This window comes from Podarcis erhardii (assembly GCF_964252035.2).
Source record: "Podarcis erhardii genome assembly, chromosome: 8".
In the NCBI taxonomy this organism is placed as follows: Eukaryota; Metazoa; Chordata; class Lepidosauria; order Squamata; family Lacertidae; genus Podarcis; species Podarcis erhardii.
Window position 1 is genome coordinate 46198032 of NC_138499.1, and position 14676 is coordinate 46212707.

The window sequence follows — 14676 nt, forward strand, 5'->3', positions numbered from 1 at the left end:
AGATCAAAGGTCAAAATGAGGAAAGTGTCCTGATTTTAGTTCACTACTCCTTGATTACTAGTCTTAAAATAAATACCAATGCTTTTTAAAAAACAGTCTTTAGATAAGAGCGCTTGCATTGCTTTATTGCGTGTATTAGTTAATCAATTTCTAATTAAAGATGCAGGTTTCCATTCTGGGGTGAAATGTTGAACAGCACCTCTTCTCAATCTGGGAGGGAAAAAGGTTTACTCAGTGAATTTAGCATTTTTTGTTCATGGCAGTAGCAAAACATCGGCGCATATGCTCTACCGCATTCTCTTGCAGAAAGGGATAAGGACTCTTAACTCAGTGCATTCTAATCTGACAGCAACTCTCAAACAATCGCAGCCAGAGGACGTTCCCAGCCCTACAAACCAAGTTCTTTTAACAAGAGAAATCAGTGGTTTGAGCATCCGAACTATAACCAGCAAAGCATGTGCTCTGTGGCCTTCCTTGCAGCAAGAAATTGGAAACTACAGTTTGAAGTAGGTTTCCAATTTTGGCTTTGAGGCTGTGTGCGAACAATGTTTTGCTGATTCAGGTGTCACAGCAAACTGACTGGTGCTGAACAAGAACCTTGAAAGAGCAGCAACATGCAAGAGCAGAGTGAGGGCACCATGACTCTGCAACTCATTTCTGATCCTCTTAAGGGGGTGGCTAACCTGTAGCATCCCCACCCTCAGCTGTATGTTTGCTTTCATCACATATGCATTAAAAAACAATCTCTGCAGCAATCTACAATCAAACACAGTCATGACAAACAATGGATCTCAGCTCTACCCCACTACAGAAACAAAACAGCATATTCACTGGGTGATGAAAAAGTGGTAAAACAGAGGACTATCTTATTTCAACAAAAGCTCCACAAATGGGGCACAGTAGAAGAGAATGCCCTGTCTTGGGTCATCAGAAGCAGGACCTCCTCCAGAGATCTTAACTCCAAGGGTAGCAGATATAGAGAGATGTATTCTGGGACCAGACTCTATAGACCTATACACCGCCAGTATGGCAAATACATGTGGGATGAAAATGAGATTATGGGGGAGCAGAGAAGAGCAAATTCTGGAGGCTTTTGTTGACATGCAAGGGCTGCTTGGAGAGAGGCAGAGATTTAGTAAGCCCTTGCTGATGTTAATTCTGAAGTTGGGGAGACAATTTCCTTTGTGCAAGTGATTCACAATCCTATCTGCCATGACAGACAGCAGGGATTCTATTAACTCTGTTTTTTAAAGTACAATCTGTTGTGCACAAGTGGAAGGGTGCCAGGAGAAAGAATTACAATTACAGTAGTTTGGTGCTCCCTGTTTGCAGCTGAAACATAGCAACCAGTGCCAACCAGAAGGGGCACACAGGGAGGGAGAGAGACATGATTTCCATAGATGTCATGGTCCTACTACCCAAATGGGAACAGGAAGCTAAGGCAGAGCATCTTCCTAACCTCTTCTGAACTATACGTAGCAAATAGGAAATTAAGGCTACAGCCATACCTGGGAGTAAGTCCCATGTCCCATTGGATTTAGTAGGACTCACATCTGAGTAGACACAGAATCACCCTTTTTTATAGCTTTTCAAAGCAATTTATAAGTTTTTGTGATTCTTACAAATGACTTCTTCACGCAGCTCATCATGCAGTGTTGGCCACTGGCTAACACAAGCTTTTGAAGGTGTAGGATTTGAGACTAAAACCCCCTTCCACAATGCCAGTTTACTCAAGAGCTAGCCTGCCTCTAAACTGGATGTTCCATACAGCTATCAATTGAGATATCTTTCTTTCTCCAGGTTCAGAGACAGACTGTCTCTGAATAGGCTGATGGAGACTTAACAGAAAAGCATTATTAGCCTCAAACTCTGCTTGTGGGCTTCATTTTGAACCTGGTTTCCATTGGGGTGAATCCAGGGATGCTGGATTAGATGGGCCTTTGGAATGGGCCTGCTCTTCTATGAAAAGCCTTTTCATATAATCTGATCCCTACCCCATTTTAAAGAAAAGATTGCTCTTTTCTATCTATCTTGAATCAAGTTTTTGCTTTTTTGTTAGCCTGTGAATACAACCCAGTGCTTCGAGAATCTTAACAAATCCCACTGTTCTGACGAATGAAGGTTTTTATTCTGTAATACTATACAACTGACAGGAAAATGATGCATTTTAGCATCTCTATAGCCTAAAAAAGTTTCTAGAGTTGCTTACAAAGATCAGACAGTCAGGTCTCGCTTTGAGGGAGAAATTTAAAATCGTGTAACTACATGTAGTTATTGGGAAGGTGGAAGGGAGAGTAATTTTTTTGGTTGGAGGACCTGAGAACACATTGGGAAAGAATGGTGGTTAGAAAGAATTGGGGGAAGGGGGGGTGAGAGATGGAAGGAAGGATGAAAAAGAGAGGTGGAGAACAGAGGAAAAGGCGGAAGGAGGATGCTGTGCTCTGGCAACCCAAGAAATAGTTCCCCTCTAAGCTGGCCTATCATTACTGCAGAGCTTGTGCAAGAAACAGAAGTAATGATCATTATCACCATCTTTATATAGCCTTAATGAATACAAGTAAAACATTAATGTGTAACAATATCTACTTTTGTGTTGTCCACCCCCACCCCATCCAAGCTTTTAGCCATAGCCAGGCTATGAGCCTGAAATTTTTCCTTCACCTCCAACTACTACATTAAAGGAAATGGATGTTTATGTATAATTTTGGTGCAGTAAACTGATACTGTCTACACCAAAGGTGGGAATGCATCAAGTCTGTAGGAGTAACATGGTGTTTTAATAGATGCCTTAACCCTGTTCACGTGTTACTTACAGGTGGGACATAATTGTGATGGCTGCAGAACAGAACCATGCTTTTAGCCCTGCCTGCACCTGACATACATCTGTATGTGAATAACGTGAGAAAACAGGCATTGAATTATTTAATTCCAAGCTCAGGCATGGAATTGCTGCCCTACACAAAAATCCACTCCTAGTGACCCTGTCCCCCCTCCCCTCAGCTTTTCCTAATTTCATCAGGGAGATGAATTTTGTTCCCATTGTCAAACAGCTGTAGATCTACCAGTAGAGCCCAACCTACCTTCTCCGCATGCCCCCTGCCAACCTGGTCTGCACTGTCAGGAGCATGCCAGGGTTTCTTAGACAACCCAAGCTGGAGATGCCAGGGAATGAACTGTGGACATTCTGCCCGCAAGTCAAGTGGTCTACCCTCACCCTTCCAAATGTAAAATTCTCCTTAGCAGAAAGCTGCCACCACTGCACACTTTTGCAAATATTTTACCTGTATATTTCTAATTCTTTCTGCCTTGTACTGATGCAACTGTCAGCTCTCATCACATCCACGCTATATATGGAAAGTACATATAAGGCAGATTTAAACCACATGGCTTCCCCAAAAGAACCTTAGGAACTGTAGTTTGTTAAGGGTGTTGGGAATTGTAAGTCTACACTTCTCCAGATTCTTTGGGGAAAATCATGTGCTTTAAATGTCTAGTGTGTCTGTGACCTATGTTATTGGAAACTACTCCCAAAAGTATGTTTACTTTACGCCCATCTTTGCAGGTCACATCTATTCATGGTTTAATTTCTTGATAGGACTAAATTACACCCACCCATCCTTTGTAGGCTATGCTATCTTTAACTACTTGGTCAGCTCATGAAGATGAGAACTATTTCAGAACTGTTTTAAGTACAAGAAGGCATCTGCATTATGAGGCCCACCAGGCTAGAATGACACCACCAAGCTGCATCAAAAACTTCTTACATGCGGTCTGCATTCACAGTCCCTACTATCAATGGGCCTCATTAAAGCAAAGAGTCTAATAGGCCAGCGCCTGAAAGACATTGAACGGCAAAACAACCTGACTATCTTAAAGAAACTGTGCCCATGGTATACCTACTTTCCCCCTTCTCATTTTGACTCTCCAGCTTCATATTTGTATAAATTAACCATCCCAAAATACAGACGTGCCTTTACATTGGCTAGATGGGATGTTCTCCCTTCTGCCGTACTCGAAGGTCGCTACCAAAAGACTCCATTTGAAAAACGACTCTGCCCATGTGGAGATGGTAATACGGAAACAGTGTCCCACGTCCTCCTATCCTGCCCCCTTTACAAAGACCTAAGGAATGAGATTATTACTCCACTCATTCTCTCCAACCCCGGCCGTTCACCAGACATCACACTGTATTTCCTCTTATCTGATACGGATAGTCAGATAACAGAGAAGGTCGCGAGGTACATCGAGAGAGCTATGAAATTGAGGGCCACCATCTGAGTGACAGACTTGTTTATCTGACGGACCTCCTTTTGCTTGTTCTTTTCTCCCTTTTATCCTTATCTCTATTTTTAATTCTTATATAGCTGTGGCCTGTTGGCTTTGCTAATAAAGTTTTGATTTTGATTTGACACCACCAAGCCAGCAGTAGCTCTTGAGCTCCTTGTGGCTTAAGCTGGCCTCATCTGCTGCCAACAAAGCTGCATTTGACCCATTTACACCATGTTTGTAGGAACGGATCTACTGTTTCCTAATCACTGGAATTTTACAACACCAGCACTTTGACAAACCCCAGATCATCCCCAAATTTATTTAAGTCTACTATCTCCCCCTCCCTGTTTGGCTATTCTCATACACCCTGATACACTGAGTAATTGGCCCTCGACACTATGACATGCGTCCTTTTAAACAATACACTAGACAACATCCAACGTCATGTGAGGAGTAGGGGTGGGAGTGGATGGGTAAGGCCTGTGTCAGAACTGGACATCTGTTCCACAAGCAGGCTGACACTGTTGGTTGTCACCCTTAATACAGAGCAGCAGTTCTAAAGCATCAAAGCAAAGGCAAACCAGGTAAGATTTTCAGAAGTAACAAAGACAGAATTTCATGGATTGTTAAAAAGAATGGAACTGATCTGCACGTCTCAGCATATCTCTAGAAAACCAGCAACCTATTCCATACTTTCAAGTTCAACAACAACAAAAACCAGGACAAAACTACTTTTATCTTTCACATGCAATAGCAGCTGGAAAATAGCTCTGAGTGGCGTTCAACTAAGTTTTACTCAGACTTATTCAAATGAATGGGCCCAATTTAGTGATGTTCATTAATTTCAAAGGATCTGCTCTCAGTAAAACTTACTTGAATGCCACCCTCTATTTTAAAGATAGCTCTTCATTAATTCTGCAATGTAGAAAACTTGCAGCAAGTATTCTATGGACCTTCATCAAATTTCTAACCCAAACTTAGTCTCCAATAATGAACAATGCACATGAAGGAAAAAGAAAGCAAATGACAACAGATTCAGTGAGGGGGCTCACAAGCTTCAAACCTGTTTCTTAGAAACTGGCCAAATGCACATTCCAAAGGAAATAAGCAATATCCCTTCAGTCATTTGTTGAGTATTTTTTAAATGTTCTATGAATAACACTTGATTTGCCACTGCATCTCTGAAAAAGGGACACACTCACCAAACCAATTAAGATGTGAATGGCATCAGCACCTTCATACAGCTCAGAGCACTATGTCCTTGGAAACAGGGTCCCATGTGCATAACTGGGCAGGGAACAGATGCGCACAACACAGTGCTCCATGTGCCATTACCCTCTCTACGCACTAAGCCACTCTCTCCATGCACTACAAGTCCCATCGTCCCTGGCCATGCTTGCTGAGGCTGGTGGGAGTTGTAGTTCAGCAACATCTGGAGGGCCAAAGGTTTCTTTACACCTGCATCAAGTCCTTTTCTGAATACAAAAGTCCTACCAATGAATTGTGGGGCAAGGTGGAGGGTATTCAATTTCCAAACTTTTCCGCCAAACAGTCAAAGAACAGAATTTAAGTTTCATAAAAAACAAGCTAAGCACAAACTTTTGCATCAGAGCCATCACCTGGGAATACATTCCTTTGAAATCAGTAGGATTTGAGTTCCAAGTTGAAAGCTTATGGTCATTGCCAATTGAGGTGTGTGCAGAGAATTCCAACATTATTTTAGTGTCCCATTTTCAGCAGCTCACAACCCTTAAAAAATAAACTACTTGTCTGCTATTTATTTTTCACTGTTCCCAATATGAAAATGGTACAGCTTCTTCTCTAGAGGGAAATGCATAAAAGGAATGTGGAGTTAGGGACAACCCCCCCCCCCCCCCAGTTTCCAACCTTGGAAGAAAACTTTCTGATCCCAGAATGGCTGCAGCATATTAGAAATGTAGCCCACTACAGAATACATCTCTACAATCAACCAACCAACCATTAAAAAATTAAACGAAGTGAACTGATCTACTTACCCTTTTGCTATTCTGTCCTGCGCACAGAGGCAGTAGTAAATGTGATCTCTCCTGCTATACCATAGCTGCCTGCAAAGGGTGCTTTATCCCCAGCTCCTGAGCCCTTCTTCCCATTCATCACATCTTCCAGTGGTATGGCAACTGAAAGAAAAACTGGAGTTGGAGGCCTGCCGCTATCCTGTGAAGAGTTAAAATTGGGATTGGCCATTTTCGGATCTGCTGCCCTGGCAACTGGTACGGGTATCGTAGCGAACCTCCTCACAGTCCCGCCAGTATCCTGCTGTGCAAGGACAGCATGGCCAGGGATGGGTTTCCAGTCCTGTTTATTCTGAACAGAAGAGCCCACTAAAATGAAAGGTGGTGCATTTCCCTTCTTCCCTTCTTCCATCATCACATAAGTTGGAGAGGACACTTGTGGTGGTTGGCCTTGTTGTAGCATCTGCGGCTGTAGATACTGCGGCTGGTCCTTACCACTAGATATGAATAGGGTTGCCTGGGGAACAGGAGCACCAGTTCCAACAGGTGGAAGGGGTGGTGGAGGTGGTGGTGACTTGCGACCTTGTTGATGCATATCAGTTAGACAATAGAGAGTCCACACATTAGAATATGGTGGTGGTTGTCCTGGTTCGCTTGTTGCCATGGCTATAAAATAAAAATTTAAAGAAAATTTGCTGGCATGAAAGACCATCTAGTAGGATGTACGAACTGCAGTCACATTGCATAGCCTTACCCACAACTTTATGCCACAAAGAAAGGATGTTACAGAGAGGAGAGAATCCCTGAAGGCAAAAGGGAGGACCTTGGCATGGCTGAAATGGAGAACAGCAGAAGAACCGGTTCTCATAATTTTCGAAATAAATCCAAAGTATCAGATTCACAAGTTGGGGGAAAATTTTGTCATTAGGTACTTCTGTTGGTTGTAAGGATACTGTTTTCGTATGGGTGACCCAAAGATCATGGGTTGAAAGTGTCTCTTCGACCACAAGTCCTGTCCAGCCATGCCAACCCTTTGTGTTCCTCTAACCCCCGTCCCCTTCGGCATTCTCTCTTCTGTAAGATGCTTCCAGACCTTACCTAACTACACCTCTCTAATGGGAAGTGACTCTAGGGAATAGTGTGCCATCGCAGGGCACACCAAGCCATGGGAAAGGTGCTAGGAGAGCTTCTCCAGCTCGAGAACAGGAGTGGGCTACACACTTCTCACGGAGGGAGAGCAGAGAATGAGAGGAAACAGTGTCACCATGGGAAGCCAATCCTCCAGCTGCAGCAAGATCTGCAGTTCTCAGCAAGAAGTGATTAGTCCCCTCTCTGTCAACAATCTGGAGAAGACCAGACCTAATGGGACAGCCCAGGCAACCACCACCATTTCTTTTAAATGCAAAAACCTAAGCAGTGCCATGGCTGAGCATCTGAATACTTGTTCGTTTTTTAAAAAACACAACCTGAAGCCACGGTCACCCACATCACTTTCTGTTAACCGCTGTGAGCATGTGTGTAATTTTGATTCAAGATACATAGTCTATTGTGAGAGGGAATAATCATGGTTTAAAGAAGAGCCAAAAGGCATTGGCCTAACTCCCTGCTGAATGTCATCCTGCTCCTGCCCAGTCTGCTTGCAGGAAATGAAACAAGACTTGAGCAGAAAATTGGGGCAGCTGGCACTCACGCAAGGTACGTTTTGGGGCCTACTCACAATCAACCATGCACCTGGAAAAAACAGGCAAAAATTCCAGACATGCACATTCCAGTTAGGTGCTGTGGGCTCTGTAGCTCCCTAAAAGCAAAAGTGACGAATCACTTATCTCAGCACTGCACTGTCATAGATACTTGCATTTAAATAATTAAAGCTCCAGTCCCCAAGGCACTGTACCAGCACAAGGCCTTTGGGGTCACAACCACACCATTCATTTAAAGCACATGGCTTCCCCCACAAAGTCCTGGGAATTGTAGTTTAAGGGTGCTGGGGGCTCTGTGAGACGTAAACTGCAGTTCCCAGTTTTGTGGGGGGAGCCATGTGCTTTTAATGTACAGTGTGGGTGTGACCTCAGTCTCAGCTGAGCTATGGGCACAAGTGCATTTGAGGAGATGGAGCCATCTTTTGATTATGGAGCAATAATATCACTACAACATGGAATAGGCAGCTTTCAGAAATATCTTTACTTTCTTACCTGACATAATAAAACCTGGATCAGCTGAACTCAGTTCCTCTGCAGTATCCATCCTGTCAGGGTCACATTCTGCATCATCTGCAGATGGATCTAGAATACTAGCAAACTGACCTGCATTCTGCGAAGCCATCAGCGGATTAAAGAGACATGCTACAGTGTCTACGAAAGGAATTACTATCTGCTGCGGAAACTGCTCTACATACGGTGGTGGTTGGGGCTCTCCACCAGCATTGGGATCATCATCACACATGGGGGTGAGCTGTATGTCTGATGTGAGCTCAATTTCACTTGAACAAGATTCAGCCCGCAATGGGTCTTTATCAGGAGGAGGAGGTGGTGGTGGTGGCGGGGGCGGCTGTTCTTCCAGCAAGGGGTCTGAGGAATCTGGATCTGCTACGTCGGCAGGTGGCTGCTCAGCCTGACTGCCTGAGGTAACTACCTCCCCAGGAACAGAGGTGTGACTTTGAGTGGTGGACCCAGCCCTGAGAGAGTGTACAGAAGCTGCAGGGGCAGCAGGTTCTGCTTCTGCTTCTGCAGGGGCAGCAGGCTCTGCTTCTGCTTCTGCAGGCACAGCAGGCTCTGCTTCCGCGGGGGCAGGCTCTGGTTCTGCAGGGGCAGGTTCCGGTTCCGCGGAGGCAGGTTCCGGTTCTGCGGGGGCAGGTTCCGGTTCTGCAGGGGCAGGTTCTGGTTCTGCGGGGGTAGGCGGTTCCTCTTCTGCAGGGGCAGGCGCTACTTCCGATGGGGCAGGGGCAGGTTCCGGTGCGGGTGAGGGTGGCGGGGCCTCTGTGACTGAAGCAGCAAGATTCTCTACACTTTGGGATGAGGTAGGGAGCGTCTGCACTGAGACCGCCACATCCTTCAGTTCAGCTTCGGAAGAAACAGGTTCAACTTTACCTAGCATCTGGGATGCCAGCTGGGCTGGATCGGCCGGGACGTAGGCGAGCCCAGCTCCCTTTTCGTCCCCAGCCCTGTCTACAAACTCGTCCACGGTCGATGGGTACTGGGTTGTCTTGGTGCACTGTTCACGGCGTGGTTCTTCACTTATCTGGTCCTCTTCTGTGTCAGTAGATTTCTCCTTCCGTTTCGGTTCGTCACTCATCGGAGCCGTCGTGTCCACCTCTGGCCTAAATGCATCTCCCACGTCAGCCCTTTTGCGGGGCACCTGTGCCGCTCCTGCTGTCCCTTCTGCCCATCCTTCCACTGCAGGGTGAACAGGAAACAAGGTTAAACAGCTTTCTCTTTAAAGCGCTTTCTCTCTCTCTCTCTCTCTCTCTCTCTCTGTGTAAGCCACCAACTTGCAGTTGCTTAAAACCACCAACTTCCTAGTTTAGTTTGAAAAGTTTAACATTTATTAATTGCTGGGAGACTCAATGAACGGCTAACATGGAGCTTGTGAAACGTTGAGGTTGTTCCATACATTCAACTGTCAAATAGTGTCCACTTGTCATTTCAAGGCTGCACAATAGGAGCCGGTTTTCTGCAATTCCCCAAAGACTGGCTTTTTAAAATCTTTCGCTTTATACTTTAAATGCTGAACAAGAAGTGCCATAATGACCTAGACAACATTAATCCCTTTCCATAAAAGCACTTATTTCCTTTGGAGAGAGGTTACAGCTCAGTGACAGAGCAAGCATTTTTTAAAACCTCTTCCTGTAATAGTTAGCTCATGATCTGTGATTTTTATATTTTTAATGTGGTTTCAATTGTACAGATGTAATTGTTGCAAACCACTTTGCTATTTTTTACTTAATTTTCACATGCAAGTGGGGTTTTTTATGAACAAATACATATACAAGGTCCGCTGTTTGCTCCCCACTGCTGCCAGACAGGACTGGGAAAGACCTCTATTCAAAACCCTGGGAAGTTTCCACTAGTCAAGTATCAACAATACTGAGGTAGATACTGGCCTGATTCAGTATTAGGCAGCTGTGTTCTTTATGGAAGGTGTCTGCTGAGCACCACTTTCTATAAACCCCAGGTTCCTACAAATCGTAAGTGGATCCTTTCTACTTAAAACAATTCATTTGCTTCCGGACTATTACCAAATAGTGGTCATGGGCCTGATGGACCTGACCTGATCTCAAGGCCGAATAACCCTAAATAGCCACTATGAGGAGGCTGCCCCCCTGTGGCCACATGTCCATTTGACAAGTTGCATGTGCAGTATTCACTCCTTGTTTTCCTCTCGCATCCACTCAGCAGCCTAATTTAGAAAGCAGGGGAGACCTTTTCGTTGTTGCTATTGTTAAACAACTGGGCATCAGAATCCTCATGGATCTGCTGTGAATCACTCAAGAGATCTACCTTCCGGCCACCTCTGCCTTACAACATAGATCAGGGACATATTTGGGGACAGGGTATTTTGTGACTGCATGAATAAACTTCCCCAACCTGCAGCATATTTTCCACAAAAATACAAGTCAACTTTCTACCAGGGATGAGGAAGCTGTGGGGCCTTCCAATGTTGCTGGGCTAGAACTCCCACCGTCCTAGACTGTTGGCCATGCTGTCTGAGGCTGGTGGGGGTTGTATCAAAACAACCTCTGGAAGGCCACAAGTTCCACCGTCCCTGACTGCTGACTCAAACAGTGTCTTTTCAGATTGCCATTTAACAGGGGATCTCTCCAAATCCAATTTAGCTGCCTCAGTTATAATCCCTTTTTGAGGGAGACAGAATAACGCATTGCAGTAGTTCTGTGATCCTGTTTACAGGGGCGAAACTAGGCTTTATTTCACCCAGGTCAAAGACCCAGTTTGGCACATACACACACCCGACCATGTGCATTTGTGTACACACAGAGAGGCTGGAAGCATCAATGGTGCCCCTCTGAAGGCTTCACCCGGGGCAAAAAGTCTGGCTAGGTCTCCTCCACCCCCATAGCAACGGCTCTGCTGTGTAGCATATTTTAAAAGGCACGAGATTCCAGGACTCAGGCTATAAGTGGAAGACTGATGTGGCAGAAAAGGGGTTTCTATTGCTACAGTTGATAACTGTTACTACTACTATTACTACTACTAATGATACGGTTCAATATTCTCTAAACAGAGATATCAAGTCTTTTTAACCCAAAATGATGATTCCAATACAAAAACTGCAGGCTATCATTTAGAAAGAAATACAGTTTGCATAGTGCATCAATATATTCTATATACCGTCTAAAGTTTATTCATACATACAATTCCTAGTGATTTTAAAACACATGTGCTAAAACACAAGATTGCTGATTTCCCCCCAATACAAGGAAGGACAATCTTTACTGCAATTAAAAGGTTAACAATCAATGTTTTGTTTGATTTGGCACTTTTCGTATTTAATTCAGTAACACTTAAGAAAGGAGGGTTTCTTATTTAATTTTCCTGGTGATATTTGATTTTTCCAGGGTGAAAAGCACCCTTCCCAAGCTGCATTTTCTTGTATGGGGCGAGTTTCTGTTGGAAAATGGGATGAGGAGGCGAGCCCCTTTTCCCCCATGCCAAGTTTCCACTTCAAATAAGCACCCTCAGTGGCTGCACTGTATTTCTTTTAAAAAGAGGGAGGGAAGGCAGGAATGATCCACACCATAAAGTGCATTCAATGCACACTTAAAGCAGACTGCTTTCCCCAAAGAATTTCAGGAACTGTAGTTCCCCCACCTACAATTCCCAGGAACCTTAACAAACTACCACTCCCAGGATGCTTTGGGGGAAGTCATGTCCTTTAACTGTGTGTTGGCTGTGCTTTAAATGTATGGCATGCATCTGCCTGTGCTAGTTATTGCCCCAAGAACTATTGCTTTGCTGCTAATGTCTTACCTCTAGTCATATGAAACTCTCTCACCAGGTCTTTAATGTCTAAATTAGGGTGGTCTGGGGGAAAAAGGCGGGAAAAGCCAGTTAATTTTAATTCAGGATATCAGATTTTACAAAGGCTTAATTGTTTGCTGACAATTTACAAATTGGAGCCATTGTGGCAGTACTGTTAGTCCATAATGTCACTGAATTGCTCTATAAACTAGTATTTAACTTAAAAAGAAGAAAAGCAAACCTTCTCGGAAAAGTATCAGTTCCCTGAAATACACAGCAGCAAATTCAGTAATGTTAGAGGGACTGGCTTTCAGAACTGCTCTGCTCACTCCCTCAAGTAGAGTCTTGAGGCCATAAGGAACCACCATCCTGGGCTTTGTGGTATGCATTGTTGCCACTTGAAGACAATACTGCAATTTCACAACTGTAAGGAAAGGAAACTGGATGAAAAAAACTGGTGTTTTCTACAATCTACACTACTACTTTCTACCCATAACCCACATGGAATGTATCACTCACAGTGATTTTTCAGGGCCTCTTGTGGACATGTGTAGACCTCTTATGGGAATTTTTGGAGGGGAAGCCATGTTAGGCTGCAATCCACACCTCCCTCCTTGCCCAGTTCACACTGCTAACTACTTGCACCCCCAAGGGTAGCTGTAGAATGATGTCATTTTGTGCATTTATATTCTGCCTATTAGGGTAAACCCTCCCAAGGCAGCTAACAAAAATCAATACAAGATAGCATTTCAAGAGGTGTTAGACTTCTGCAGCAAAAACATCAGAAGTTGCTTCCAAACCCGCACACTGAGCATTCCTATTGATTTGTTTGCACGTTTGTGCGAAGGGTTACACACCTCACTTTCCCCATCACTCTCCGAATCACAAAAAGCACCACCTGAATTTGCAGGTATGCACTTGAATCACACCTGTAAATAGCAACAGGTGGAAGATGTCCAGAGACTCTTACAATGCCTTACAGATTAACAAATTTAATATGGAATAAGTTTCTATCAGATGCATGGAGTGTTATGCTGAGTTACACAATACATATGGAAATTTTTTTGGGGGGTGGGGGTGTAAACAGTGACGTCAGCAAGGGAAATAAAATGCAGAAAGTATTAATTATGCACATTCACAAAACAGTACATCCTTATCACCACACCTGCATTGTATTTCTAGCTATATTTCTACTCAGACCTAAATGTGTGTGTGTGTGTGTGTGTGTGTGTGTGTGTGTGTGTGTATCTACACAAACACACACACATATATGAATCTGATGAAGTGGACAAAGTGGTCCACGAAGTTTATGCCATAATAAGACACAAATAGCAGAGAAATGTGCTGGGAGTCTTCCCTGTGGGGAGGGTAACCACAACTGAAATAAAGCATCCAGCCGTAGTGGGGCGCCGCTCCCGAGACCTCGGGCCCGGGCTCCGACACCCTTCCCTGCACGCCCCTCGCCCAGCTTCGCGGCCCTGCACGCAGGAAGCCGCCCCTCGCTCGGCTCCTTGTTTGCTCCCCATCCAACCCTCTCGTTCTCCTCATCAGCCACAAGGTGGCTCCCTCGCTCGTCAAACCGCCGCTGGCTCGAAAGCGGCCCGACCTTTCTTTAAAAAATATTTCGCTAGTCGGCTGCGCCGAAGCTCCCGCCTCGCCCCTTGCCGGAGCCTCCTCTGGAGCGGCGAAGAAGACCGGCGGACCTTTTATATCTAGATGCTCCTGGTGGGCGGGGCTAGAGCGCACGCATTTGTGAGGTCACAAAGGCCGAGTTAGACCAGCGCTAAGGAAAGGGTGGGGAGGCCGGCCCCGACGTTCGCCAGGCCTATTCTAGATATACGCGCGAAGCCCCTTAGCGCAGCCAACTCGAGATGAGCGCGCGCCTCACTGAAACAGGCGCGAAGCGGGTCAGGGCGTCGGGGATCCAGCTGCAGTTATTACACGGCCGTTACACAAACGCTTCATTATTACAATAAAAAACCCGCCAGTGGCTTTACACGTGACGAGTTATCTAGTACAGAGAATTAATATGTCCCTCACTGTTTGCATTCCCAGGTGAAACTGACTTGGCTACGCTCGTTTACCTGAGGGAAGCGAGTGGGGGAAGCTCTTATTAAGCCTGTGGTGTTCAACAAGAGGCCGACCCCGTGCTGGCAAAAGGCAATTCCCCACATTTAAATTCAAGTTATATTGGCAGTTAGAGACGGTGTGGCGTAGTGCCTAGGGTTCAAATCCCCACTCAGGCATGAACTTCACTAGCGGACCTTAGGGCAAAGCACTGCATTTTAGCCTCACCCAGCTTACAGGGTTCCTCTGGCGATAAAATAGCGAGCAGAAGGCAAGGTGGTTATAAATGTGTTTTTAAAAAATTGTTTTGTCTGAAAAGATTGTTTACAATCTGTAACACATGCTTCTCCCACCCCTATAAAATGTATCTTCAT

The 14676-nt window shown here is 44.9% G+C and overlaps 1 protein-coding gene across 3 annotated transcripts; it reads right to left on the reverse strand.

Moving 5' to 3' along the window:
• Nucleotides 1–104: 104 nt before the first annotated feature.
• Nucleotides 105–14092, reverse strand: CABYR (calcium binding tyrosine phosphorylation regulated). Of its 3 annotated transcripts, none has more exons than XM_081873702.1 (6): nucleotides 13842–14089; nucleotides 12477–12659; nucleotides 12245–12298; nucleotides 9347–9652; nucleotides 6285–6926; nucleotides 105–210 (listed from the first exon to the last, which is right to left on the reverse strand). In XM_081873702.1, the coding sequence occupies exons 2-5, from the start codon at nucleotides 12622–12624 to the stop codon at nucleotides 6292–6294; spliced, it is 1143 nt and encodes a 380-aa protein (XP_081729828.1). In that variant the 5' UTR covers nucleotides 12625–12659; nucleotides 13842–14089; the 3' UTR covers nucleotides 105–210; nucleotides 6285–6291. The 3 variants fall into 3 exon arrangements, with proteins under 3 accessions (XP_081729828.1, XP_081729826.1, XP_081729827.1); XM_081873700.1 differs by having other exon boundaries at nucleotides 6285–6425; nucleotides 8453–9652; nucleotides 13842–14086; XM_081873701.1 differs by lacking the exon at nucleotides 12245–12298 and having other exon boundaries at nucleotides 6285–6425; nucleotides 8453–9652; nucleotides 13842–14092.
• Between the last annotated feature and the right edge of the window lie 584 nt (nucleotides 14093–14676).

Excerpts from the sequence above, each read along its gene's own strand:
- CABYR (XM_081873700.1), bottom strand. The coding sequence starts at position 12,624 with ATGCATACCACAAAGCCCAGGATGGTGGTTCCTTATGGCCTCAAGACT. Across the intron at positions 12,299-12,476 it reads ACTGATACTTTTCCGAGAAG|ACCACCCTAATTTAGACATT; the intron begins GTTTGCTTTTCT and ends TTTTTCCCCCAG. Across the intron at positions 9,653-12,244 it reads AGAGTTTCATATGACTAGAG|TGGAAGGATGGGCAGAAGGG; the intron begins GTAAGACATTAG and ends TTCACCCTGCAG.